General features: G+C 42.6%; 4 protein-coding genes across 6 annotated transcripts; 1 reads left to right on the top strand and 3 right to left on the bottom strand.

Moving 5' to 3' along the window:
• Positions 1-245: 245 nt before the first annotated feature.
• Positions 246-8,063, top strand: LOC122785305. Its single transcript, XM_044051039.1, has 8 exons — positions 246-1,032; positions 1,499-1,656; positions 1,765-1,935; positions 2,653-2,841; positions 3,166-3,361; positions 6,906-7,179; positions 7,643-7,807; positions 7,976-8,063. Exons 1-8 carry the CDS (start codon positions 1,029-1,031, stop codon positions 8,061-8,063), a joined length of 1,245 nt encoding a protein of 414 aa, XP_043906974.1. The 5' UTR covers positions 246-1,028.
• A 900-nt stretch (positions 8,064-8,963) lies between these two features.
• On the bottom strand, positions 8,964-20,367 carry spns1 (spinster homolog 1 (Drosophila)). 2 transcript variants are annotated; one of them, XM_044050806.1, is made up of 19 exons: positions 20,278-20,367; positions 19,063-19,161; positions 18,929-18,986; positions 18,719-18,836; positions 18,367-18,441; positions 17,973-18,237; positions 17,609-17,753; positions 15,162-15,377; positions 14,458-14,523; positions 13,965-14,101; positions 13,732-13,883; positions 13,538-13,604; positions 13,313-13,455; positions 12,000-12,152; positions 11,734-11,923; positions 11,550-11,615; positions 10,648-10,746; positions 10,349-10,517; positions 8,964-10,143 (listed from the first exon to the last, which is right to left on the bottom strand). In XM_044050806.1, exons 1-19 carry the CDS (start codon positions 20,287-20,289, stop codon positions 10,073-10,075), a joined length of 2,301 nt encoding a protein of 766 aa, XP_043906741.1. In that variant the 5' UTR covers positions 20,290-20,367; the 3' UTR covers positions 8,964-10,072. The 2 variants fall into 2 exon arrangements, with proteins under 2 accessions (XP_043906741.1, XP_043906740.1); XM_044050805.1 differs by lacking the exons at positions 17,609-17,753; positions 17,973-18,237; positions 18,367-18,441; ... (2 more) ...; positions 19,063-19,161; positions 20,278-20,367 and adding an exon at positions 16,104-16,355.
• LOC122785153 (nuclear factor of activated T cells 2 interacting protein) lies at positions 16,850-17,506 on the bottom strand. Its single transcript, XM_044050810.1, has 2 exons — positions 17,170-17,506; positions 16,850-17,094 (listed from the first exon to the last, which is right to left on the bottom strand). The coding sequence occupies exons 1-2, from the start codon at positions 17,263-17,265 to the stop codon at positions 16,933-16,935; spliced, it is 258 nt and encodes an 85-aa protein (XP_043906745.1). The 5' UTR covers positions 17,266-17,506; the 3' UTR covers positions 16,850-16,932.
• Positions 20,368-20,960: 593 nt separating the features above from the next.
• Positions 20,961-26,031, bottom strand: sgf29 (SAGA complex associated factor 29). 2 transcript variants are annotated; one of them, XM_044050808.1, is made up of 10 exons: positions 25,824-26,028; positions 25,104-25,185; positions 24,951-25,026; positions 24,412-24,484; positions 23,158-23,222; positions 22,953-23,082; positions 22,536-22,682; positions 21,636-21,671; positions 21,363-21,525; positions 20,961-21,228 (listed from the first exon to the last, which is right to left on the bottom strand). In XM_044050808.1, exons 2-10 carry the CDS (start codon positions 25,167-25,169, stop codon positions 21,112-21,114), a joined length of 873 nt encoding a protein of 290 aa, XP_043906743.1. In that variant the 5' UTR covers positions 25,170-25,185; positions 25,824-26,028; the 3' UTR covers positions 20,961-21,111. The 2 variants fall into 2 exon arrangements, with proteins under 2 accessions (XP_043906743.1, XP_043906744.1); XM_044050809.1 differs by having other exon boundaries at positions 21,100-21,228; positions 21,347-21,525; positions 25,824-26,031.
• Between the last annotated feature and the right edge of the window lie 1,689 nt (positions 26,032-27,720).

Genomic DNA, 27,720 nt, shown 5'->3' with positions numbered 1-27,720 from the left:
GTTGGTCAAGTTTCCTGGAATACATTCATGAAGGTCCTTGAATAACTTCCGGGATTTGTTTTGTGTCTCTGTCAGAGACATGGTCCTGTCCTGTCACCTGAGGCCTCTGGAGAAGAAAGACAAAGATGGAGCTTCACGGAAACAACCCTGGAACCCTGTAGCCCCGCCCCCAAGCAACCAAGTGACGCCCCGCCCCTTCTGTTCACCAGAAAACCATGAAAATTCAAATAAATGAAAGGGTGACACAAACCAGTTGTTTCTTTAAATGATATTTAGAAATACAGTAAATACTTTATACACAGACTGCTATGTACTGTGTTATTGCTGGTACTTGTAGTACTTTGTAGTACTTTGTAGTACTGTGTAGTACTTTGTAGTACCTTATATGGCGTTATTATTCTGTTGTGCACAGTGATAGAAATGATTTCGTCAAAATGAACTGACTTAGTTTTTAGAAACTGAAGTGAAACAGGAAGTGGTTTGGTTTCTGCTGAGCAGGTTCACACAGGAAGAGGTCGCACTCTGAATGTTTTGATGGAGACCAGAAGTATGACACAAGGTCCTAACCTTTATTTCCATGATCATTGTGAGTGTTTTGTCGCAGTTATCTCCATCTAATATAATTGTAATTAATAATTGTGAAACACGTTTCTTCAACTGAGAGGAGAATATTAATATAGCAATATTAGAAAGTCTGGTTATTATTATTATGAGGGATGACCTGGTAGAGCAGGTTGTCTTCCAGGCAACTTGAACTTGTTTCCTCTCGTGTCCACTCGTCTCCTCTCGTCTCCTCTCACCTCCTTTCGCCTCCTCTCGTCTCCACTCGCCTCCTCTCGTCTCCTCTTGTTTCCACTCGTCTTTAAATTGTGAAGAGTGAGAGGTCTGTGGGTGCAGATAGGATCTTTGGCTGCAGGTTGAACTGTGAGGGAACAGAAAACACACACACACACACTTGATGTGAGCAGTTTGTGGTGAGTTTAACACTTTTTCAGCTCAGACTCGTGCTTCACTGACTGTGGCTCCTGATGAGTATATGATATATATTTATATGTATGTATGTACATGATATATATTTACATATGTATGTATGTACATGATATATATATGTACGTGATATATAATTATATACATATGTATGTATGTACATGATATATATTTATCTATGTATGTATGTATGTACATGATAGATGTATGTATGTAATATATTTATATACATATGTATGTACATGATATATATTTATATATGTATGTATGTGATATATATGTATGTACATATGTATGAGTGTGATGTGATGCGATGTATATATGTACATACATACATACATATATGTGATATACAGTATATGTATGTATGTATGTACATATGTATGTATGTGATGTGATGTATGTGACGTATGTGATATATCTGAGGCATTATTGTGTGAGCATTCATTCTCTTGATGAATGTAAATCATGTGACCTAAGTGAAACCTGCTGCTGGTCATTTTCTGCACAGGTGCTTCGATTGCTCGTCTTCAGATCAACATCATGAAGAACTTTGATGATGAAGTGAGAAAGATTCTGGAGGAAGCTCCAAACGCCAGAAAAGCTCTGATGGAGAATTACGACAACCTGCTGAAAGTGTCTGAATACTGCCACGACAATTACCTGCAGGTGAGTTCTGCTAATGCTGCTAATGCTAACGCTACCATCGCTGCTCCTAACAGAGGCTAGCAGTTTCCTTTGCTAGGCTAACCCCTCCTGCTGCCATCTTGTGGTCAGTCAGGTGACAACAGCAGAAAAGCACTGGAGGAGACAAAGAACTTCACCAACCAATCACTGGCCAGCATCGCCTACCAGATCACGACGCTGGCCAGCAGTGTGCTGAGTCTGTTTGATGCTCAGACCAATCAGCTGTGTCACATGGAGTCTTCCATCAACCTCATTGGTCAGGTGAGCCCCGCCCCTTCCAGCCTGGTTAATGGGTCCCTAATAAAGTGACAAACAGCGTTACTGACAAAAGTATGTCCTGAAAAAGTTTTGTTGCTATGGCAACCAAACCCTCTGTATGTCACCTTTACTACAACTAGTGTGTGTGTGTTGCTCACTGAATGAATGGATCCTCTGTTTTCTGTCTCTTGTGTTCATGGTCATTAACAAACTACTTTGACCCACTGCTGTGATGTAACTGTGTGTGTGTGTGTGTGTGTGTGAGAGAGAGAGAGAGAGCAATTTAAAGGGGTAGTTCAGGTTTTTTCATCTAATTGTATGAAGTACTGACACATAGTATCAGTTTAAGTCTACAATCTCTACGTCACATGATCACGTCTTTATCTCACTGTGGGACAGACGTTCGTAAACCACTCACACACACACACACACACACACTGCTACCTCCATTATAGTTCATAGCTAAGTTGTCACCAGTGTTTGAAATCCTTCATTCCTCACAAGAGGCAGCAGAGGACCAGCAGCTCCTGTGTCCCCACAGCTAAAATCACTGATTTTCTATTTGGACTTTGGTGTGGGAGAGTGAGTGGTTTATAAACGTCTGTGTAAGAGTGAGATAAAGACGTGATCATGTGACGCAGACTTCGTAGGTGAGTGGCAGCCATGTTTCCGTGTGGACTATGTGCAGCTTTAACAACACGTTGTCTTCCTCGTCCTCAGACGGTGGAGATGCACAAAGAGAAAGTCTCTCGAAGAGAGATCGGTGTTTTCACGGCCGTGAGACGAGTCCCGCGCAGCCACAAGATCCTCCCACCAATTAAACCTCCTGCAGGTGTGCAGCCCTGCCCACTCTACAGCCGCCAACCAATCAACTATCAGCAGCTGGACGGCCTGGGCCATGGTGTGAAGGTAACACACACACACACACACACACACACACACAGGAAAAGTGAGCGTTGCTGTCAGCAGTGAAATGAAGCGATGGAAACAGGAAGTGTCTGCAGTAAAACCACAGAAGAAGAAGATGATGAAAAAGAAGTGACTCAAGTTCCTCATTCAGAACACACACACACACACACACACACACACACACACACACACACACACGCACACACACACACACACAGATCTTTGGTGAGTCAGGGAAGCTATGGGCTCATGCACTCCTATTGTCTCTCTCTTTATTACCCCACCCTCCCACACACACACACACACACACACCTCCCCCTCCAGGTCTGTGGGAAGCAGTCCGACAGAACCGGAATGATCCGTAAACACGGCGCCTCCATCAGGTTCTGTTTGATTCTGTTTTTACTAAAGAGGATTTTTGTGTCTGCAACATGGACTCATGTGTGTGTGTGTGTGTGTGTGTGTGTGTGGCTGGTCGGCAGCCTCAGAACTGTGGGGTGTCCCGGTGGCCTGTCAGCAGGTAATACGTGTGTGTGTGTGAAATGTTTGGAGTTGTGATGCGATTATGATGTTGTGACCTTGGTGGTCTCATTCATGTGTTCATCTGATTCATCTGCAAATAAACCTATGAACACATGAATATCTCAGATCAGATAGTCGAGCCCAGAGTGAATATTTTTAAAAGTATTTCTTCATTTTAATCTTCTGCATTATTTCTTTCACGTTGTTGTTATTACTTTAAATGCGACACAAACATGAAGCCCCTCCCCCAAATAAATGTCCGCAGCCATCATTATTTCACAAACATACTGTACAAAAACGTTTTTGACCGTTTTTGGACGACATACGATACGTTGACTTTTTTGACCGATTTTGGACGACATATTTTTGACCAATTTTGAACGACATATTATACGATGACTTTTTGGGTGATTTTAGACAACATACTATACTGTGAGGTTTTTGACTGATTTTGGACAACATACTATAGGATGATGATGTGACATTGTTGGACACAACAAGGTTAGTGTAGTGGTTAGCACTCGGACGACATGACGTTTTTGATCGATTTTGAACAACATATTTTCGAAGAGCTTTCGAAGCTGCCGCTCCCCGTCTGTGGAATGCCCTTCCTGACCACAGACGGAGGATGCTTTTGAAAAAGAACTCAGGAGTTTTTAGTCATATTTTGGACATTATACTGAACTCTGACTTTTGTGTCTCATTTTGGACGAAACACTAAACTTTCAGACCCCCATAACTAACATATATGTGTGACCATGAAGTTCATATATGTAAGTAGACCTCCACACCAACATATATGTGACTGTGAAAACAAGTTAATATATGTAAGTAGATTCCTCCATAATCCAATACACATATATGTGACTGCGTGAAAATGAAGTTAATATATGTTAGTAGACCTCCATAACTAACATATATGTGACCGTGAAAACAAGTTAATATATGTAAGTAGACCTCCATAACTAACATATATATGTGACCATGAAAACAAGTTAATATATGTAAGTAGACCTCCATAACTAACATATATATGTGACCATGAAAACAAGTTAATATATGTAAGTAGACTTACATAACTAACATATATATGTGACCATGAAAACAAGTTAATATATGTAAGTAGACCTCCATAACTAACATATATGTGACCATGAAAACAGGTTAATATATGTAAGTAGACCTCCATAACTAACATATATGTGTGACCGTGAAAACAAGTTAATATATGTAAGTAGACCTCCATAACTAACATATATGTGACCATGAAAACAAGTTAATATATGTAAGTAGACCTCCATAACTAACATATATGTGACCGTGAAAACAAGTTAATATATGTAAGTAGACCAAGTTAATATACCTCCATAACTAACAGTTAATATATGTAAGTAGACCTCCATAACTAATATATATGTGACCATGAAAACAAGTTAATATATGTAAGTAGACCTCCATAACTAACATATATGTGACCATGAAAACAAGTTAATATATGTAAGTAGACCTCAATAACTAACATATATATGTGACCATGAAAACAAGTTACTATATGTAAGTAGACCTCCATAACTAACATATATGTGACCATGAAAACAAGTTAATATATGTAAGTAGACCTCCATAACTAATATATATGTGACCATGAAAACAAGTTAATATATGTAAGTAGACCTCCATAACTAATATATATGTGACCATGAAAACAAGTTAATATATGTAAGTAGACCTCCATAACTAACATATATGTGACCATGAAAACAAGTTAATATATGTAAGTAGACCTCTATAACTAACATATATGTGACCATGAAAACAAGTTAATATATGTAAGTAGACCTCTATAACTAACATATATATGTGACCATGAAAACAAGTTAATATATGTAAGTAGACCTCCATAACTAACATATATGTGACCGTGAAAACAAGTTAATATATGTAAGTAGACCTCCATAACTAACATATATATGTGACCATGAAAACAAGTTAATATATGTAAGTAGACATACATAACTAACATATATATGTGACCATGAAAACAAGTTAATATATGTAAGTAGACTTACATAACTAACATATATAAGTGACCATGAAAACAAGTTAATATATGTAAGTAGACCTCCATAACTAACATATATGTGACCGTGAAAACAAGTTAATATATGTAAGTAGACCTCCATAACTAACATATATGTGACAATATACCTCCATAACTAACATATATGTGACCGTGAAACAAGTTAATATAATGTAAGTAGACCTCCATAACTAACATATATGTGACCATGAAAACAAGTTAATATATGTAAGTAGACCTCCATAACTAACATATATGTGACCATGAAAACAAGTTAATATATGTAAGTAGACCTCCATAACTAACATATATATGTGACCATGAAAACAAGTTAATATATGTAAGTAGACCTCCATAACTAACATATATGTGTGATATAAGCATTCTATGTCGCCTTTAAAACACTGAGCTCGGTTAACGTCTACGATGTCGTCAGAACGCTGTCAGACGTCTGTAAGGCACTCACTCTACCACACCTCCTTCTATAATAAAGTGATAGAAGGAGTTAGCTGACCACCGAAGCAGCTCAAGCATGGATGTATTATAAGAACTGGATAGTGCTCCGCCCCCTTGGCTCCGTTCATTCCTATGGAGTTGCTCACACAGCGCATATGCCAAAAAAGTTTCTGACTTCCTGGTTTATTTCCGGGTTGTGCGGCCCATAGAGCATGTGCAGTAGTGCTACTCCCATAATGCCTTTCGGCTATGTGAACGAGCCGCCCGCGTTCTCGACTTGCTCGGCACGTCCATAAACAGAAATGCATGATGGGAGTACGTTACTGACGAGCGCATGAATACCGACGTTAGCTTCAGGCTTTAAACCATGGATTTATAAATGAACGTCAAACCAACGACAGTGAATACAGTAAAAGTATAATGACGTCATTACAGTCAAAATCATCAATTTAAAGGTTCATTTAATTGATTGTGGCTATTAGTTTATATGTGTGTGTGAGTACAAACTCATTTTCACACCAGCACCAAAAAAAACAGGTCGTTGGTTGAGAGGTGGGGTTCAGGTTCACATGAGTCACATGACTCATGACCAGGAAGTGAACTTTTCCTTCTTCGACTTTGACTCGACCTCTGCTGTGAGTCGAGGCCTAACCAGAACCTTCTCTGGTCTCGTGTGAAGGAACATCTTGAGCGTAAGTTAAAACACTGAAGCACACTGGAAGGAAGTGGAGGTGAAAACTCACCAACACCTGAAGACAGAGGACGACTGGGTGAAGGTCTCAGGGCCTGCAGCTTCTCTCGTGTCCTCTGCTGGATCTGCTCCTCACGAGGCAACTGAACAAACATCTGCCATGTCTGAAGACAACCTCCAACTGCCGCTCCGCACATTCAGCAACCTACTAGGCTCCTCCCTCCGCCGACACTGCTGCTGCGTCCAATCATCTCCTGAGCCTAGAATCATCTTCCTGCCTCCATAGATGCTCTGATCTTCTGACGTGTTCACAAGACACAGAGGAGAATCTGAGGATTAAGAAGAAGAACTTGACCAAACTTCAGCTTCAGCTTCAGAAGCTTCAGTTTCAGCTTCAGCAGCTTCAGCTTCAGCAGACCATAGATGATCTGCTGAAGCTGAAGCTGCTGAAACCGTTGCAACATCCTCCCACGTGGCTGGTGAAATCCCTAAAACCAATTCCGCTGGAGCATTCCAGGCCCTTTCTCAACATCCATACTTCCATACGTACGTGTGCTGGCTCCGCCCTGTTTACCAAGTCAGATGCTTGGTGTGATCGATAGATTTGTTGTTGACGTGTTATTTTGTTTTTAATGTAAATGTTTAATAAAGGAAGTTTAATATTTAAAATGTGAAAATATTAACAATAAAAGTATTTTACAGGTTCATTTATCAACACTGTAGGTGGCAATAATGAGGCTTAAGCACTTGGCGTCACCTGCCATTCAAACAGTAGAACAAGGAAGTAGCTGCTGTTCCAATAGAAGAGATCCTACTGGTGTTCTCTGTCCTCTTGAGTATGTTCTCCAGTCGTACTGACACCAGACTGTCGTCACTCTGAGCTTCATCTGTTTCAATCAACAGCTCAAACACAAACGAGCTACAGAAACATGTGTCTGCAAGGGTTCTCCAGCATGAAGGTTCTCTGGTTCTCCAGCATGAAGGTTCTCTGGTTCTCGGCGTGAAGGTTCTCTGGTTCTCAGTGTGAAGGTTTTCTGGTTCTCTGCATGAAGGTTCTCTGGTTCTCTGCATGAAGGTTGTCTGGTTCTCTGCATGAAGGTTCTCTGGTTCGTGAAGGTTCTTACGTGGAAGGTTCTATGGTTCCTCAGTTGGGGAAAGTTCCTCATGGAGGAAGGTTCTATGGTTCCCTCAGAAGGCTCTCGGAGGAAGGTTCTATGGTTCCTCACCAGAAAGTTCTCGAGTGAAGGTTCCTCTGTTTCTCATTTAGAAGGTTCTCGGAGTTAGTTGCCCCACTGCCCCTGGAAGTTGGTAGCCGAGTGAAGGTTCTATGGTTCCTTTGTAGCTGCTCCTCGGAGTGAAGGTCTCTATTTTGTTCTCATTTGTAGGTTCTCGAAAGTGAAGTTGCCTTATGGTTCTCAGAAGGTTCTCGGAGTGAAGGTTCTACGGTTCTCAGTCAGAAGTTTCTCGGAGTGAAGGTTTCCATGGTTCTCAAAAGGTTCTCTGGTTCCCATTTAGAAGGTTTTCGAGTGAAGGTTCTATGGTTCTCATTTAGAAAGTTCTTGGAGTGAAAGTTCTATGGTTCTCATTTAGAAGGTTCTTGGAGTGAAGGTTCTATAGTTCTCAGTGTGAAGGTTTTCTGGTTCTCTGCATGAAGGTTCTCTGGTTCTCTGCAATAAGGTTCTCTGGTTCTCAGTGTGAAGGTTTTATGGTTCTCAGTTAGAAAGTTCTCGGAGTGAAGGTTCTATGGTTCTCAGAAGGTTCTCGGAGTGAAGGTTCTATGGTTCTCAATTAGAAGCTCTCGAGTGAAGGTTCTCTGTTTCATGTAGAAGGTTCTCGGAGTGAAGGTCTCTGTTCTAGAAGGTTCCTCGAGTGAAGGTCTCTGGTTCTCATTTAGGAAGTTTCGAGTGAAGGTTCTATGGTTCCATTTAGAAAGTTCTGGAGTGAAGGTTCTATGTTCCTATTTAGGGGGTTCTCGAGGAAGGTTCTCTGGTTCTCATTTAGAAGGTTTTCGAGTGAAGGTTCTATGGTTCTCATTTAGAAAGTTCTTGGAGTGAAAGTTCTATGGTTCTCATTTAGAAGGTTCTTGGAGTGAAGGTTCTATAGTTCTCAGTTAGAGGGTTCTCGGAGTGAAGGTTTGAATTTATTTTTCCATAATTTTATTCACTTTTCACATTTGTAGTTTTTTTTTTAAAAGGTTCCACCTCATGAACCTGAAGGTGACCTCAGGTGTTTGAGACTAAAGCAGATCTTTTAGAGCAATTATCTTAATATCCTGATAATTATTTTGTTTAGAACTTTGACAGGACATTCTTAAAGATTCAAAGAATATCTCGACTTTGATGTTTTGAACATCTAAAAAGTGAAATGAACGGATGAAAGAAAATGTGTTTTTTTTATTGGTGGAAAAACATCACACATTCATTCGCTCTGAAAATCAATGAAAATCAAACGTTTCCCAAAAATAAAAGTGGACGTACAGAATGATCAGGTTCTCCTGTACGGAAGCCCGACAGGCAAGTTTGTTTTGGTTTTGACAAAAATGTTGTTTTTAAGAACTTCTTTTTTCCATTCATGTAAATAAATTAGATTTTGTCCTTTAAATTTGAACTTTTAACTTTCATTTTATTTTTGCCTCTCTGGGCCTCCGTACATTCGCATCAGTATAAACACATTTTGCGATTCATTAAATAAGAAAAATGATCGACCTGAGCCTGTTAATAACACACAAACTACTGTTGACTTCATATTAAAGAAAAACAACCATTTAAGATCAAACAACTTTGATTATTAACATCAACAAATATTTATGCATTTGAACAAATCGTGATGAATAGACAATTCAGCTTTTTCAAGTGTAGCTGTTTTTCAAACTTACAGAACATTCGTCTTTATCTCACTGTGAAACTGACGTTTGTAAACCGCTCACTCCCACACCAAACCTCATAGAGAAAATCAGTGATTTTAGCTGCAGGAACACAGGAGCTGCTGGTCTTCTGCTTCCTCGTGTGGTCACTTTGTGTCACTGCGATAAGTCTGAATGAATGATTTTTAATTCAGAATTCACAAAATAAGACATTTGAACTTTTATTTTTATAGAATTGTATAACTTAGTGATGGAGGCAGCAGTGGATCAACATCTGCTGTGTGTGTGACATTAAAATCACTGATCTTCTCTATGGGGTTTGGTTTTGGAGAGTGAGCGGTTTACAAACTTCAGTTTCCTGTTGGAAAACAGGACAGTGAGATGAAGACGTGATCGTGTTTTTAAGACACCGTAGAAACTTAAACTGACGTAGATTTTATGGAGTTGGAGGAGAAGGGGGAGCTGTGAGAGTTAGTTAGTGTCACTGTTCCTTTAAAAAGGTTACAAGCAAAAAAAAATGAAAGAACGTTAAAAAACAAACTTAAAAAAAGTCTCTGCATGGCAGATAGTTCAGTCCCTGTGTGTGTGTGTGTGTGTGTGTGTGTGTGTGTGTGTGTGGTCAGATCAAAACACTGGACACTGGAACTCGTGTGGATCGGCCGCTCTTTGGCACAACGATGGGTTCATCGTCTGTGAACAGAGAGGGTGAGAGGGTGAGACTGAGTAGATGAGAGGGTGAGACTGATGGAGATGAGAGGGTGACACTGAGGACATGAGAGGGTGAGACTGATGGAGGTAAGAGGGTGAGATTGATGGAGGTGAGAGGGTGAGACTAACAGTATAAACGTGATAAACCTGTAAAAACAAAACTCTCTGAATCCATACTGCCTCTCACCTGTGGGGGTGCCCTTCTCAGCCCGGCATCGATCCCTTTCAATGAAGAGGGCGGTGGCGAGGAAGAAAGCCCCACCCACCACAGAGACAAATGTGCAGAGCAGCAGAGAGAGCTGAAGAGAGCGGAACTGCCAGAGGAACGAGTCACTTCTTCTGAGGGAGTCTGAGACCTGAGACACACACACACACACACACACACAGAGACACACACACACACACACACACACACATAAGCACCTGTGCATATGTGACACTGTGACATGTTTTGACTTGTGTGTGTGTGTGTGTGTGCGATCATACCACTCCGATCAGGTAAGGACTCCCAGCGTCTCCAAACAGATGAGAGATGACGATCTGCAGAGCCTCAGCTGTGGAGCGGCGTGTTGGAACGACCACGTACTGAAGAGCAACAACGACATTAATGACAACTGTAACGTCTGTAACCTTTGTAACATCTGTAACGTGTGTAACGTGTGTAGTGTTTGTAACGTCTGTAACATTACAGACGTGTGTAGCGTGTATAACATGTGTAGCGTGTGTAGCGTGTGTAACCTGTGTAACGTTTGTAACATCTATAACGTATGTAACGTTTGTAACATGTGTAACGTTTGTAGCGTGTGTAACTTTTGTAACATTTGTAATGTGTGTAAGATGTGTAACGTGTGTAGCGTGTGTAACTTTTGTAACGTGTGTAACATGTGTAACATCTGTAATGTGTGTAACGTGTATAACGTGTGTAGCGTGTGTAACCTTTGTAACGTTTGTAATGTGTGTAAGATGTGTACAGTGTGTAACGTGTTTAACTTTGTAACGTGTGTAGCGGTGTAACCTTTGTAACGTGTAAGATGTAACGCGTAGCGTGTAACGCGGTAACGCGTAACGGTAACATGTAACGCGGTAGCGTGTAACGGTGTAACGTGGTGGTGTGTGTAACGTGTGTAACTTTGTAACGTGCGTGGAGTGTGTAACATGTGTAAGATGTGTACAGTGTGTAACGTGTGTAACTTTGTAACGTGTGTAGCGTGTGTAACCTTTGTAACGTGTGTAACGTTTGTAACGTGTGTAGTGTGTGTAACGTGTGTAGTGTGTGTAAGATGTGTACAGTGTGTAACGTGTGTAACTTTGCAACATGTGTAGAGTGTGTAGCGTGTGTACGATGTGTAAGGAGCTGAAATGTGACACAAACACAGAGAGCTCCTCACCAGCAGGATGTCGGCCACGATGGCCCAGTTCATGCTCAGGAACGTTTCTCCAAGAAAGATGAAAACCTGGAAGGACAGACAAGCACAGGCTGTGTGTGTGTGTGTGTGTGCGTGTGTGTGTGTGTGTGTGTGTGTTGAATTCACAGGTTTACGAGTTTTCTTCTCAGCCCTGACAGGAACTCACGTATGTGGCGACGGTGCTGCTCTCAGCGAACACGATGGCCAGGTAGAGGAATGGCGCCGACAGCAGCAGACCGGCGGCACACACCAGCGGATCCGCTCTGGCCGTCTTCTTCTTCAGCTGCCGACTGACCTGCACACCGCTGGCCACGCCCAGCACACCTGTGACGCAGGTGATGGCCCCGAAAATCAGACTGTGGCAAAAGAAACAAACTTCAGATGGAGTCACACGTGAAAAATACCTGCGCTGTCACTTTAACGATGCATCACCTGTCGGAGGAGGCGCAGTGTCCGTCCACGCACGGCGCCTTCTTCCCTGTGAAGATGGCGGCTCTGAGGAGGAACGTTGGAGCCCAAAGAGCCAGAGAACCAGTGACGAAGGCCACGGCTGTGAAGCCAAACGTGGACAACACGAAGCTGGAGCTGCAGAAAAACAGAGACAGATCAGCAGCACTGTTATTTTTCAGCTTCTTAAACATAAATATTTTCAACTTCCTGTCATTTTTTAGCTTCTTAAATGTGAATATTTTCTACTTCCTGTCATTTTCAGCTTGTTAAATGTGAATATTTTCTACTTTATGTCATTTTAAATGTGAATATTTTCTACTTTCTGTCATTTTCAGCTTCTTAAATGTAGCTTCTTAAATGTGAATATTTTCTACTTCCTGTCATTTTTTAGCTTCTTAAATGTGAATATTTTCTACTTCCTGTCATTTTCAGCTTCTTAAATGTGAATATTTTCTACTATGTCATTTTAAATGTGAATATTTTCTACTTTCTGTCATTTTCAGCTTCTTAAATGTGAATATTTTCTACTTCCTGTCATTTTTTAACTTCTTAAATGTGAAATATTTTCTACTCCTGTCATTTTAGCTTCTTAAATGTGAATATTTTCTACTTCCTGTCTTTTTCAGCTTCTAAATGTGAATATTTTCACTTTATGTCATTTTTAAATGTGAATATTTTTGTGAATATTTTCTACTTTCTGTCATTTTCAGCTTTTAAATGTGAATATTTTTACTCCTGTCATTTTCAGCTTCTTAAATGAATATTTTCTACTTCCTGTCATTTTCAGCTTTAAATGTGAATATTTTCTACTTCTGTCATTTTCAGCTTGTAAATGTGAATATTTTCTAATTTTCAGCTTCTAAATGAATATTTTCTACTTCCTGTCATTTTCAGCTTCAAATGTGAATATTTTCTACTTCCTGTCATTTTCAGCTTCTTAAATGTGAATATTTTCTACTTCTGTCATTTTCAGCTTCTAAATGTGAATATTTTCTACTTTATGTCACTTTAAATGTGAATATTTTTCTGTCATTTTCAGCTTCTTAAATGTGAATATTTTCACTTCCTGTCATTTTCAGCTTCTAAATGTGAATATTTTCTACTTCCTGTCATTTTCAGCTTGTTAAATGTGAATATTTTCTATCATTTTTTCTGTCTTTTCGCTGCTTTAAATGTGAATATTTTCTACTTCCTGTCATTTTCAGCTTCTTAAATGTGAATATTTTCTACTTCCTGTCATTTTCAGCTTTTTAAATGTGAATATTTTCTACTTCCTGTCATTTTCAGCTTCTTACTTCTTGATGAGCGCCCTCAGGTCTGTCAGCCAGTTGGTTCGGTGCAGGTGATCCTCAGATCGAGCCTCGATGGCTCCTCGTTTGGGTTCCTTGACCACGAGCAGCAGCAGCAACACTGCGACCAGGCCCAGCACTGGAGTCACCTGACAGACAGGTAACAGGGTCAGAGGTCAGCACAGCTAACAGGGTCAAAGGTCAGGCGTTTAGGTTATGGGATGAACGTACCCTCAGAGCCCAGTGCCAGTCCTTCGTCACGTTACTGACTTGTGACCCTGCGATGTATCCAAGGCCACTGACAGGAGGAGAAGATGGAGACAGATTACAACTGAGGTTCTCAATGAGTGGGTTGGGACCCACACACGGGTCACCTCAAAACAATCTTTTAGTTAAGTTTTATTACATAGCTGTTTGTGCCTCACCTGCCCACTGGGACGGCGAAATAAAAGACGGACAGCATGTTTGTCCTCCTCTCGTCCACGTAGAGGTCGGCGATGATGGTGGGAGCGATGGTGGAGTAACTGGCCTCGCCGACGCCAACCAGGCCTCGCGTCAGCAGTAGCAGCCAGAAATGCTGCGGGGAAACAGAAGCGGTGTTAGAAGCGAGGCTTTGCCAGCGCTCAGCATGGAGAAGTGGGCGTGGCTAGCGTCTCACCTCTTTGGGCGTGTAGGAGCTGGCGAGCGTCACCAGGGACCAGAACGCAATTCCCACGCTCATGATCAACCTCCTGTTGTAGCGGTCGCCCAGGTAACCAAACAACGGCGCCAGGAACATGTAGCTGCAAATAAACACTGACGAGAAAACGCACAACACCAACACAACAATCATCAACACTGCCCCCTGCTGGTCGTTTGTTTCAAACTCATACCACATGAAATTCATGACTCGTCTTTGTCCTCAAACGCCTCGGTTTTGAAAAAAAAATGAGACGTTTGAGGACAAAAAATGATTTTATCCACTTTTAGCTGCGGGGACTGGATCAGGGAGGGCATCAAGATCCAGAAACAGGTCCTAAGGACCATCAGACCACAGTAACATCCCGTGACTCTTCTGGCGCAGTCAGACTTTACCTGTCTGACTAAATCAAGTCCAAACTCAGCGACATGACAAACATGACAGGATGTTCACACGCTGCTCAGTGACTCACCAGTTTGGAGTAAACCAGACTTTTCATCATCAATCCCAAAATAATGCTCGATGTCGGGGAGAACACCTGGTGACGGAAGAAAAGACAAACTTATGAGCTGTGGAAAGTATGGACACATTCTCAAAGCTGCCTGTGCTGTGAGCGCCCCCTGTGGCAAGAACCTACACAAACCATGTCAAAACTACTGATCTACGTCACTTTGAGTCTACGATGTCTACGTCACCCGTTCACATCTTTAACTCATTGTGAGACAGAAGTTCGTAAACCACTCACTCTCCCACACCAAACCTCATAGAGAAAAACAGTGATTTTAACATCACAGCACACAGGACTTGTTGATCCACTGCTGCCTCCATCACTTAGTTCTAATATTTTAATTTGTAAAATTCGGCATTTGAAATATTTCATTTAGACTTAACTCAGTGACACAAAGTGACCACACGAGGCAGCAGAGGACCAGCAGCTCCTGTGTCCCTGCCAGCTAAAATCACTGATTTTCTCCATGAGCTTTGGTGTGGTTAACAAACTTCAGTTTCCACTTCAAAAACCATCAGCTATCACTTTAACGCTGGTTTAAAGACACAAGTGACTTAACGCGGTAACGCGGTTTGTTTTCATTAGAATCGTTCGAATCATTAGAATCGTTCGAATCATTAGAATCGTTCGAATCATTAGAATCAGTGAAGGAGCTCAGACTGCTGTACCGGCCACAGTGAACCTGTCCATGTAGTTGAGCAGATTGATGTAGCTGAGGATGAGGACAGTGAGCAGGGCTCGCACGCCGGACACGCCGCTGGCCGGAGCCTCCTCCTGCCGCTGATCCACCGCGCCGCCATGCTGCTCCTGAGCCTCGGCCTCGCTGTCGTCGGAGAAGAACGGAGCAGTGTCCGACGTGGGCTCGTCCTGAGACATGTCCGCCACTGCAGAGAGAGAGAGAGAGAGAATGTTATCACTCATCCACTCACTCATTCACTCATTCACTCATGTGAATAGCATCTACTGCTGCTTAAAGCTGCTAAAAACAGTTAACAGTTTAAAACTTAAATTAAACTAAACTGTTTTTATTCATGTTTTCATTGTTGAAATTTCTGGTGAAACCTGGACAATTTTTTATGCTTTAGAGTAAAATATTTTTCTATAAATTCCACAAAAATGTATGAACATGTGGAAACATGTGGAAACATTGACGTACAGAATTAACGACATTAAATTAGACCAACGGTTTTCCCTCATGACAACTTATACTTTGAAACACAAACAGGAAGTGTATGGATTTATGGCACGTGCGTCAGATAAATGCTCCTCTTTATCAGTGATCAAAGGAAATGGATCCGGATCGGACGGCGTCTGGACCGGAGTCCGCAGACATTTAGAGGTCGGTTTATGATTGATGATGATAAATAATCGTGAGCTCCTGGATTAATCCCGCCCACTGTGGCACAGCAGCTTTTGTGTTGTTGACGGTAACATGTCACGTGAGAGACATATTATCGACTTTCTTTTATATCTCGTGATGGACGATAATATCGTGAACTTTTATTGTAAAAGATTAAAGTTTGTGAAGAAATAACAAAATCAAACGTTTTTATGAAACGATAGTTGTTGTTGTTGTCGAGTTCCGCCTGATGTTTGTTTGTGTTGTTTACCTGGAGGATGAGTCAGGGCTCACGGTCTTCTCTCCAAACCGCTGGCCGCTACACGGAGCTCATACCGGCGCGACGCCGTCTGACGTTTCCCCGAGGAGTGAACGCGGTGTCTCGGTCTGCGGGACTCGGTCTCTGGAGTGCACACTTCACGGCAGACGAATCCTCTTCACCGCCGCCATGACGGATCCTCTGTAAACTTCCGGTTGCTCACATGACTTTACCATCGGAGGAGTCACGTGACGACCGGTGTGTGTGTGTGTGGGGATGAAGGACGCCGGTGACGTGAAAACAGGTTTCAGTCCATAGTTGCCCAGTGTTGTGCTTTTATTAAATAAAACTATTATGGTCTGTATTTCTTTACGTCACTTTTCATTCAGACGCTGCAACATGAGCTCATGAGCCAGGAATTGAACCTACAACCCTACCACTGATCCACCGTGGCCCAATCCTAACGCCTCACTTTTTTTTTTTTATACTTTTACTTAACTTAAAATGTAAATGTCAAGTAACATTATAAAAAGTGCCATTTTCTGCACACACACACTTGTACTTTTACTCTTTAAAGAACTCTATACACAAACGGCTGTTACTTTAGGTTTGAACTCTACATCCGAGACAGCAGCTGATGTTTCTACTTTAATCTACTTAAAGCGTGTGAAGATAAGAAAGTGCCACATGTGCGTCTGACTGAGCCGCTTCCTCATGATCAAAGACAGTGAAAAGATAACATGCTGTGATGTGTGGACTCAGTTTACCATAAAGTGACTTTAATAAAGTTAATAACTAAACTACAACATTTTTGGAAGACAGGAAACGGATCCAGAAGGCTTTAAGTCCAAACTTCGACGATGTCTCCGTCCTCCATGTCCAGCTGGGCCGGCGTCTGTCTGCGTGTCACTTTGGAGCCGTCGAAGTAGAAGGCGACCTTGGTGCGAGAGGTGGGAGGAACCCTGGACAGATACTGAGAGAAGACAGAGGCCAGCGGCGCGTCCTGAAACGACAACGTCACGTGATCAGTTTGTGTTCCGCTGCGACGCGGACGTCAAAAAGAAGACGGACTACGAACTCTGTTGAGAGAAAACTCCTGCGCAGAGTCTCTGTCTTTGCTCTGCAGTTTAATGGTGATCACGTCCGTTCCTTTGACTTTGTCCTCGGCTGCCATGACGACACACTCTGCACCAAAATCAAAAAACAAACGTGAGGTCCACACCACGTCACTGCTTTCTTTCCTCCGTGACCACGAGGCACAGATCAGTGCCGCAGGTGCACCATGGGAATAAAACACAACTCCTTTTATGGACGTCCTGGGGCGTTTATACGTCACATTTTCATCCTCTTACGTGTTTGTCGAGTCAAAGTTAGGATTCAATAAATGATATAATATTATTATTATTATATATATAAAACATTCACATTTAAGAAGCTGAAAAATGACACAAACTGAATTCATCAATGAATAAAAATAATCGTGTGTTCAGTTTCTCGTAGACGGTGAAACGACTGACCTACGATGTCTGCGATGCCGAGGCCGATCTCACCGACTGTGGCGTCTGTCGCCAGCTCCACTTCCTCCTTCAGCAGCAGGAGGCGGGGCTCGGGGACATGAAGGACAGCAGACAGCTGGGACAACACGTCCCTCACAGGCGTCGACTGAAGGACGATACAACGTTCATCACAGACACGCCCACTCACTGAGTGAGTGAGTGTGAGTGAGTGACATGGTCTGTGATGTCATCTTCTCAGGACTGAGATTCTTAAACGGTTAAATAACTGACAAAAATATTTAAATAAACCCAGACTGACCATGATGAGAGGGTGAAACTGCTCATGAGAGGGTGAAACCTCATGACCTTTGTTGTTTGTACGTACAGACAGGACGGCGATCTTGTGGACGTCTGTGCGGCAGCGGATCTTCAGAGGAATCTCCCGCACGGACGAGCTGTACGGAGACGAACACGAGCCTGCTTCAGGATTCACCATGATGACATCACCATCATCTTGCTCCTCCTCCTTTGACGTCGGAGGCGGGGAGACTTGGCGGCGGTTGCGTTTGCTCCTGGTCCTGGTCTCGGTTCTGTCCCGAGTCTCCGGAGACAAGAGGGAGTTGAGCACCTGGAGTCTGCTGTCGATCTCACTGAGGAGAAAACACAGAGAATCAGAGTCACGTTCAAATAAAGAATTCTAGTCCCAGATTTAACGCGTGACGTGATTATTGAACTCCGTGTGTTCGGTGTCAAAGGTTAAAAATCACGTCCTGACTCACCTGATGGTCTTTATGACTTTTCTGGACTGTTTCTGGACTGGACTCCCAGGAGGAGACGGACAGCGGACGACCTCTCTGAGAAAAAGAGGGAAAAGCATTACATTACATTACATTTAGCAGACGCTTTTATCCAAAGCAACTTACAATGGAATTAAGTACAATCAGCCAGGGGTGGAGTCAACTTGCGACCAGTGCGACCATGATGTCTTTCACACACAGGGTGCCGGTCTTAACTGCTGAGCCACTCCACCCCGAGGTTTATCATAAATTAAGATTAAGAAAATATTCACATTTCAGAAGCTGTAAACGTGTCGCGGCGCGAGTGCGGCGTCACCTGAGCTTCCTCACTTACGTTTGGGTTTTGAACGCTTTGTTGTCACCGTGTTCTTCCTCCTCTTCCTCAGAGTCACTATTGGTGAAGTCACTCGCTGACCTGCGGTCACACGAGAACTCCGACCACAGACCGTCACCTGCTCACAAACGATCAGGTGATTCTGTCAGCTTTCTCACACACACACACACACACACACACACACACACACACACACACACGTATTTTTACCTGCGTGTTCCTTTTCTGAGAAAGTGGGCGTGGCTGACGTCAGCTGCAGACTGTTCACCTGAAAACAAACACACTCAGGTGACGGAGTAAAGAGGGCGTGAGTGCAGCTCCTGCTGCGACCGGCGCTTCTTTACCTTGCTGGAGTAAACTGGCACAGGGACGATCGCCGAAGCGTCGAGGATACGCCGGCGTTTGGGCGGCGGCTTCATCGCCCGAGCGTCGCTGTCAGGGACCTTCAAATCACAGAGAGGAGCTTTACTGAGCTGCAGGCTAACGCTAACGCAAACACTAACAACAACAACAACAACAATAGCAGCAACAACAGCTGTGACATTCACCAACGAGTCGAGTCTTTTGAACGGCTCTTTTAAATGAACGAATGAATGAATTGAATTGAATTGTCCATGCTGCCTTCACATGAGTGAGTGAGTGAGTGAGGGTTCTTGTCAGTGGACCAATCAGAGACCGTCAGTCTGTTGACATCATGACAGCATTGGCTCAGCTGAACCTCGTCAGAGCAGGAACTAATAAAAACAGCAGGTACCAGGTTCTATCGTGATGAGAAAGAAACCGTGTCGATCCCATCCACAGTTATTTTAGTCGTTTTGAAATTGAAACTGAAATTCCTCATGGAAATGCAAAAACAAAAACGTGCCGTATCAAACTGAACCGTTCCACTGGAAACACAGCGACAGAGTGTGAGAAACAGGGACGGTAATGGTCCAACTCACCATCGGACAGAGAATCCAAAAATTCTATATGTCACATGCTTTAATGCTCAGGGTGTGAAAATGAAAATACAAATCAGCAAAAGCATTTTAGCCAAATCCCGTTTGGACCGTTTATTTCTTCTTTTGTGGGAGAACAATGTTTGTGACTCAGCATAAATGTGTCATTATCTGCTTCACAAGTGCTCTGAAACGACTGGATCGGAATGATATCGTATCTGTAGATACTTGAGTTTGTGATATCGGTATCGGACACAAAAAAGGTGGTATCGAAACACCAGCCTGGCTAGTTCCGGGCGCAGGCGGGTCGACAGGGGGCGCTCACGGCACAGAGTGTGCTGCTAATGTTCCAGCCACATGTTAAACAAACAGCCCAGAGTTTGTGGAGAACATTGATTCCCTCGCGCCGCTGCTGCAGATTAAGAGTCAAACTAACGGCCGTTTATTTTGCGTGGACTCGCTAGCATAAACGCGGTTAATGTCGCTCGCGCTAACGCACAGTTCGTGGCTTTTTCTTCACTTTCCGCCGCCGACACCGTCGCGCTGCTCGCCGATGACGTCACGGACACGTAAACAGCCGTTTTAACGGGGGAAAACGAGCCACAGAAAAGTGACACTCACCAGTTCCGCCATTTTACCGCTTCTTTTTGTTTGGAGTCTTTTTGCTGCTGCCTTCACGGACTGTGGGAGATCAGGACTCCGTAGCCTGGTTCACCCACGGATGTATTATAAGAACAGGAGCGCCCCCTCTGCCATGGAGAGCCATCTCAGTCAAAATGAAAGAAATAAAAACATATATAAACATACCCCTGAAATAAGTTAATATGGCTATGAAATAAAAATATAATATATATATAATTATACTTTTATTTCGTAATGACACTTATTTCCCTTTTATTTCCTAATGACACTTATTTCCGGAGACTTTTATTTTGAAGCGCCACATTTATTTCCAGGTTCTTTTTCATATTCGATCCTGTATGCAAATGAGGGGGCGTGGTTAATCGTGTATAATGTACATATATATATATATATATATACACACGTAAACGTATATAAGTGTATAGACAGTTTTAAGATTCATTTTGAAAAAATGTTTGTTGACTGGTGTTAGATGCAGGTACTGCACAAGTTTGTTGGGAATGCTGACTCAGCCTTTCTGGTTGTTATTGTTGTGCTCATCTTTTATATGATCTTAAAAGTGGCTAAAGTCATTTTGTTGTCACTGAGAGTTTGTGGTTCTCAGCAGCAGAGGGCGCTCACAGCACAGTCGCCAAGATTCCAAACAAAACAAAACAAAACTTATCCTTTGAAGTTTTTATTTAAAGTGTGTTCTCAGGTGTTTGTGTTGCTCGTCACAGATAATCCAGCATAAAAAAAAAAAGAAGAAAAAAGATGGCTCCGGCTCCATTAGAGTCATTCTGGTCTGGTGTGGTTTTCGTATCCAGGCCTTGATCACTTCTTCTTGTTCTCTTTGCAGGCGACCACGTATCTCTGCGCCACGTTTAGAGGAGGAGAGTAACCGTCAGCGTACGACGTGTCCTCGAACAACACCGAGTAATCGTCCTGAGGCTGGACACACACACACACACACACACAGTAATGTAGTAGTATCATAATGAATGAACATACATATATATATATGTCATACATATCATGAATTGCTGTGGTTCTGATGAGGACATGGTACCAGGTCAGGGTCTCACCCTGTGTGGTGGGGTGTGGATGAGGGCTCTGTAGAAGCAGGTGGTCTGGGGGTACAGAGCCAGAACCAGCTGGTCTTTGCTGAACAGAGCTTCAGGGTCCGTCTCTGGGTTTGCCTTCCACTGTGGCAGAGGGATGATCCGCCGCCGGCTCAGAGTGTGTCTCCTGATCACACACACACACACACACACACACACACACAGTCATCAGGTCTGAGTTCTGAGTTCTGACTCAGACCTGATGACTAAGAGAACTAAGAGGAAACGTGGACTCACTCTTTGCCTTCTTCATCGATGTCGTCCACTTCGTACCTGGAGGAGAAAGTGAAGTGTTAAAGGGGACACATTATGCAAGAGGGAGGAAGAGCGGTATTATGTCAACGCGGAGGACAAGTGTGCTGTTGGTGGCTGCACAGTGGAGCACAGTGTTTTACAGAGGATTTTATATATGAAGCTAATGTGCCAGATAAAGTCAGCAAACGTGTGTTTGTGTGTTCGCACCACTTCACATCAGTATTTAGTCAGCAACGTACAAACACACACATTGTTAAGAAAAGGTCACATAGAGGTCATAACTGACCATTCTGACACGTCCTAATTAAACATATTTGTTCAGTACGTCCTCCATGACTGGAGCACAGACTCAGTCTGATACAGTCACATACAGCAGCTGTTTATGCAGCGATCAGCGGTGGATCAGTGGTGCTGTCCCTAAGTGTTTTTAACTGATTTACAGTTGGACAGTGTTCGGCTCAATCCTTATGTAGGACGTCTCTTCCTGTGACGCCACTCTCGCTGTTTTCTGCTCACGCTGCCATGTTGATATTGTCAGAGAACTAGTGGAGGGAGGGGGAGAGGAATGGAGCTGAGCGAGTGAGCGCTGTAAAGAGGACAAATCAGAAACCCCCTGGAAGAAGTGGGTGTGTGTTTGCCTGTGTCTCATTTGCATATAAAAGGGACCATGCACAAAAACCGAGTGTTCTGAAAGGGGCGGGTTTAGCAGGGTTATTGAACTACTATGATGCTTCATCCTTGGTATTTTGACCAAAGCATGTCACTGACACATTCATTAGGACACCAGGGAACTATTTTAATGGGGAAATATTGTATAATATGTCCCCTTTAACTTCTCAGGTAAAGCTTTGATTGTGTGTGTGCAGCAGGTGGCGCTCTCACTTGTTGGTGGAGTGGTTGTAGCTGACGACCTCAGCCAGGATCCACTGCTCGTCTCCGTCCACGGCTTTCACCCTTGCTGCCACTTTGTCGCCCTGCTTGGCCACGTAGTCGCTGTTGGCAGGAGTGGCTCCACACAGTGGAGGCGGACTGACCAAAGATCAACATTATTAGAACGTTTACTCACTGATTATTTATCAAATACCAAATGAATCATCAACTATTTTGATTTTATATTTAATATTTAAAACCAGTTCCTGTCATTTTTCAGCTTCTTAAATGTGAATATTTTTTGGTTTCTTTGCTACATAAAAACAAACGATCATTCAAACTGAATCATTTTAGTTTGTGGACTCTCACCCAGACGCTCACACACTCACTCACTCACTCACTCAGAAAACAGTCGTACGTAGTCCTTACCTTTCCCCGGGTTTTCCGATCCACAGCGGCAGCGTCATGGCCGACTGCTGGAGGAGGGTCATGAGGACGCCGCGCCTCATTGTCTTCCTGGGCGGATCAGTGTCGCTGTAAACTCCTGCCATCTTAGCAGCTGCAGAATCAAAGCTCATCGTTAGAGAATTGACATTTTTACAGCACGGTGGACATTGACTGTTGCTCTTCATACCGATCCTCCTCTCCTCCAACAACGACTTGATTTCTGCGATTTTATCCAGGGCATGACGTAGAATGCTGCAGGACGAGAGGGATGTTGATGTTAACCCTATCGTTACTATGATAATCAGGCTTTTCCGCTAACGCCCTGATAACAGTCTGTTAACGTCCTGATAACAGTCCGCTGACGCCCTGATAACAGTCCGCTGACGCCCTGATAACAGCCTGTTAACGCCCTGATAACAGTCCGCTGACGCCCTGATAACAGCCTGTTAACGCCCTGATAACAGTCCGCTGAGCCTGCCCTGATAACAACGCCCAGTCCGCTAACTATCTAATAACAGTCCGCTAACGCTGATAACAGTCCGTTAATGCCCTGATAACATTCTGTTAACGCCCTGATAACAGTCCACTAACGCCCTGATAACATAACGGGGCTAACGGCTAATAACAGTCCGCTAACTGATAACAGCCCACTAACGCTGATAACAGATGATAACAGTCCGCTAACGCCTAATAACAGGCTAATAACAGTCCGCTAACTGCAGGCTAACGCCGATAACAGTCCGCTAACGCCCTGATAACAGTCCGCTGCGATAACAGTCCGTTAACGCCCTGATAAACTGGATAACAGTCCACTAACGCCTGATAACAGCCCGCTAACTACGGCCTAATAACAGATAACAGTCCGCTAACTGTCTAATAACAGCCCGCTGATAACAGTGATAACAGCCTAAATAACAGTCCGCTAACTCGCTAATAACAGTTAACGCCCTGATAACATAACGTCCTAATAACAGTCCGCTAACGGTCTAATAACAGTCCGCTAACTGTCTAATAACAGCCCACTAACGCCTGATAACAGCTAACGCGGTCGCTAATAACAGTCCGCTAACTATCTAATAACAGTCCGCTAACGCCCTGATAACAGTCCGCTAACGCCCCTGATAACAGCTGACGCATGATAACAGTCCGTTAACGCCTGATCCACTAACGCCCTGATAACAGCCCGCTAATGCCCTGATAACAGTCCGCTAACGCTGATCCTGATAACATTCTGTTAACGCCTGATGCGCCTGATAACAGTCCGCTAACGGCCTAATAACAGTCCGCTAACTGTCTAATAACAGCCCGCTAACGCCCTGATAACAGTCTGCTGTTACCCCTCCCCTGCACTCTCACCGTCTGTCCGAGACTTCTTCTCTGCGGTTTATTCCTCTTTTGTAAGTGACTGAAATGTAAAGTGTGTAAAGACGCGCTGACTCACCTGCACTCGGCCTCGGCGTCTGCTTTGGCAGTGGTGTACAGTCCTCTCAGCTTGGTGCGGTAGTACGGAGAAGCTGATGACACAGTGACAGGAGAGTGAGGTCATGTGAGGTCAAGGGTTAGGGCATCAGAGTTAAAAACAAACGTAAACAGTAAAAGTATCTGGACGAACAGCAGCCATCTTGGCTTGGCGAGGCTGCTGCAAGTTCCCAAATCCAGGTTCTCCCAATTCCAAGTTCTACGATATCTAATGTCATGTGTTTACATTAGTCCGACTAAAATGGAACTCGTCTTAGTTGGACTAACATACCAGAGTCATGTGATTCATAGTCTGAGGACATTTAAGAAGGACATGACGTTTAAACTGCACGACCACCGCAGACGTGTCCATCTGTCTCACCCTCCACCTCACTGTCTCACTCACCACACACTAACTCCAATACAGCGCCACCTGCAGAGGCGGAGTCAGATGATTTTATCCTCACATGTAAACATTGTCATGTGACCTGCAGTGAACTTTGCTGTGGTGCATGTACTGACTTTTGTTCTCCGTCTGCATCCTCTCGTGTGTCTTCTGAATGTTGAGGAGGTTGTGTTCACTGCGAGATCTCTCCTCCTGCAAACAGCGGCGATCATTAACACGTGTGAAATAAAGAAGCTCTTCTGATGTGAAGCTCTCTGACAACATCTCACCTGGGTCTGTTTGATGAGCTGATGAAGTTCCGTGAGCAGCTCTGCGATCTTGGTGTCGGCCGACATGTCGCTGCCTTGAAGACTGAGAACATTCAGACCAAACAAGAACGACGTGTCACGATTCTCCCAAACCAAAACGACTGCAATTGTAGTAAAGACCAAAATGTAGTTGAGATAACTGTAAAAAAATAGGCTTCAGTCGAGTTCTTAACGTCTGCGCCGTGGAACCACCTTGACGTGCACAAAATCTGGGACCCACATCAATATTTGATGAGTATTTCCTCCGACTTTGCACCGTTGTCATGGTAACTCGAAACAGTTGACATTGTGCGCCAAAGTAAACATTAGATTTTACTTTGCTAAGAATGAACCTCTTTCCGATTGATACGTTTAATCTAAATTGTAGTTTTATTAATGGAGTTCTATTTGTTTTTGTTTTTTAAAAAAGCAGCGGCTTTTAAAATAAAATCGTACATTGTCTTAATACCGTTGGTTTAAATCGCGCCCAGTTGAGCGAGAACCAGAATGTGCAAAGAAACGCGCTTTGATTGCGTCACAACTCTCTGGCTAATGTTGTGTTAGCTAGCTTGTGAGATTCCAGTGCGTGCAACGGAAAAACATCAACATTTCGCAATTCCGATTCTTTTTTTCTTTTTTTAAAGCACAGAGAAACGCACAACAACGCGTTTTCGTCCGTTTATTCGTGATTGTTCCTCTTACCGTGCGTTTATTTACTGTCGGCCAGACACCCGAGTTATACCGGAAAACCCGGTTTCTTCTGCGCATGTGCAAGCTAGACGACTTCCTGTTCATACTGTTTACAGAAGGTTCAGCGATTTGAAATAAAAACGTTCTATGAGGTTTTGTCTACATTGTTTTACGTTTTGATTTCCGCTTTTGTTTTAGTCCTTCATCTTAGTAAACGATCAAGCAGCTCAAGCAGATTTTAGCACCACTTCCTTTCAACCTGGCTTTCAAAATAAGAGCCTTCGCCTTTTTACTACTTCCTATGTAATTTTTTTTTGCCATAACGCTTTGACTATTAAATAGTCTATAGTTTAAAACAACATATTTAACTCTTAATATGTTGTTTTTACACGTTTTACACATTATTTTAAATATATATACATGCATACATATGTGTATACATATATATATACATATATATGGACTATATGAGCTGCAACTAACGATTATTTTCATAATCGATTAATCTGTCGATTATTTTCTCGATTAATCATTTGGTCCATAAAATATAAGAAAACCTTAAAAAAATGTGGATCAGTGTTCGTCAAACCTGGAAATGATGATGTTCTCAAATGTCTTGTTTTGTCCAGAAACCAAAATGATTCACTTTTAATAATTTTTTTGTTGTATGGAGCAAAGACATTAAGAAAATACTCACATTTAAGAAGCTTAAACAATCGTAAATCTTGTTTTAATCATGGAAAAAGCTTAGAACCGATTAGATTATCAAAATAGTTGTCGATTAATTTAGTAATCGATTAAGCAATTGGTTCAGCTCTAATACGTACACATATATGTATATACATATATGTGTGTATATATATATATTTATGTGTATATATAGATATATATATACATACACACACACCTAAGACAGGTCGACAAATGTATCAGTTGCGTTGATATTTGATATTATTTCAATAATTGGCTTTGGTCATTATTTATGAATCTACTAATTATAAAAAATGACAAATTTCTGTTTCCAGAAACGTGATAAATGTTGCATAAAATGTACAGAACATTAGCATTAAATGGGTTGTTTCATCAGAGATAGAAAAAAGTGGTGTAGCATGTACCTAATAAAGTGACCAGTGGTTGGGGGTGCGAAAACCACAAACACACACTGTTATGTTTCACTATATTTATATTATATCATTATCATTTAATTCAATGTAGTACCTGAAACTAACCACAAGGGGGCGGACGCACGAACTGCGCCCCTCCCCAATCGACACACGGTCCCATCAAAGAGTGAAAAGAGACAGAGAGAAGAAGGCACAAAGAGTTTCTGACATGGCGACGGAGGGCGGGACTTATGGACAAATGCGTGAAAGGCAAAGAAAAGTCGCGACAGAAAGGACCAGGGGGGCGGGGCCGAAAAAACTTTGGCGAAACACAGAGAAAAGGCACAGAAAAGTCTTTTTAACTGTTGATGGAGGGACGATCAGGAGGAGAGTGAAGGATGCCGTTGCCTTAGCAACGAGGCATAAGAGCTAATCTTATATATATATATTTAATATTTTTCTCCTTTTTTAAATCCTTAAAATTACTTTTTTTTAAAAAAGGCACAAAATAAATTTGAGCTGAACGACGAGATGATTTTAAAAAACAAAACAAAATTAATACTTTCATTCTCACTGTCATTGTTATTATTGTTGTTGTTTGTTTTATCAAAAGTTTCACATCTGTCCAGCCTTTCATTTAGTTAGTGTGTGTGTGAGAGGGAGAGACACAGACAGAGACACACACACACACACACACACACACAGGTTGCTTTTCCATCACACATTTCTAACTCATGTTTCTTCTCCTCCTGACGAGTAATCAGCTGATACAAACATGTGACATCATCAGAGTGCCGGCCTGTGAT

This window comes from Solea senegalensis, linkage group LG19 (genome assembly GCF_019176455.1).
Source record: "Solea senegalensis isolate Sse05_10M linkage group LG19, IFAPA_SoseM_1, whole genome shotgun sequence".
Classification (NCBI taxonomy): domain Eukaryota; kingdom Metazoa; phylum Chordata; class Actinopteri; order Pleuronectiformes; family Soleidae; genus Solea; species Solea senegalensis.
The sequence above is the reverse complement of the archived record's forward strand: the minus strand, read 5'-3'. Positions and strand labels throughout refer to the sequence as shown.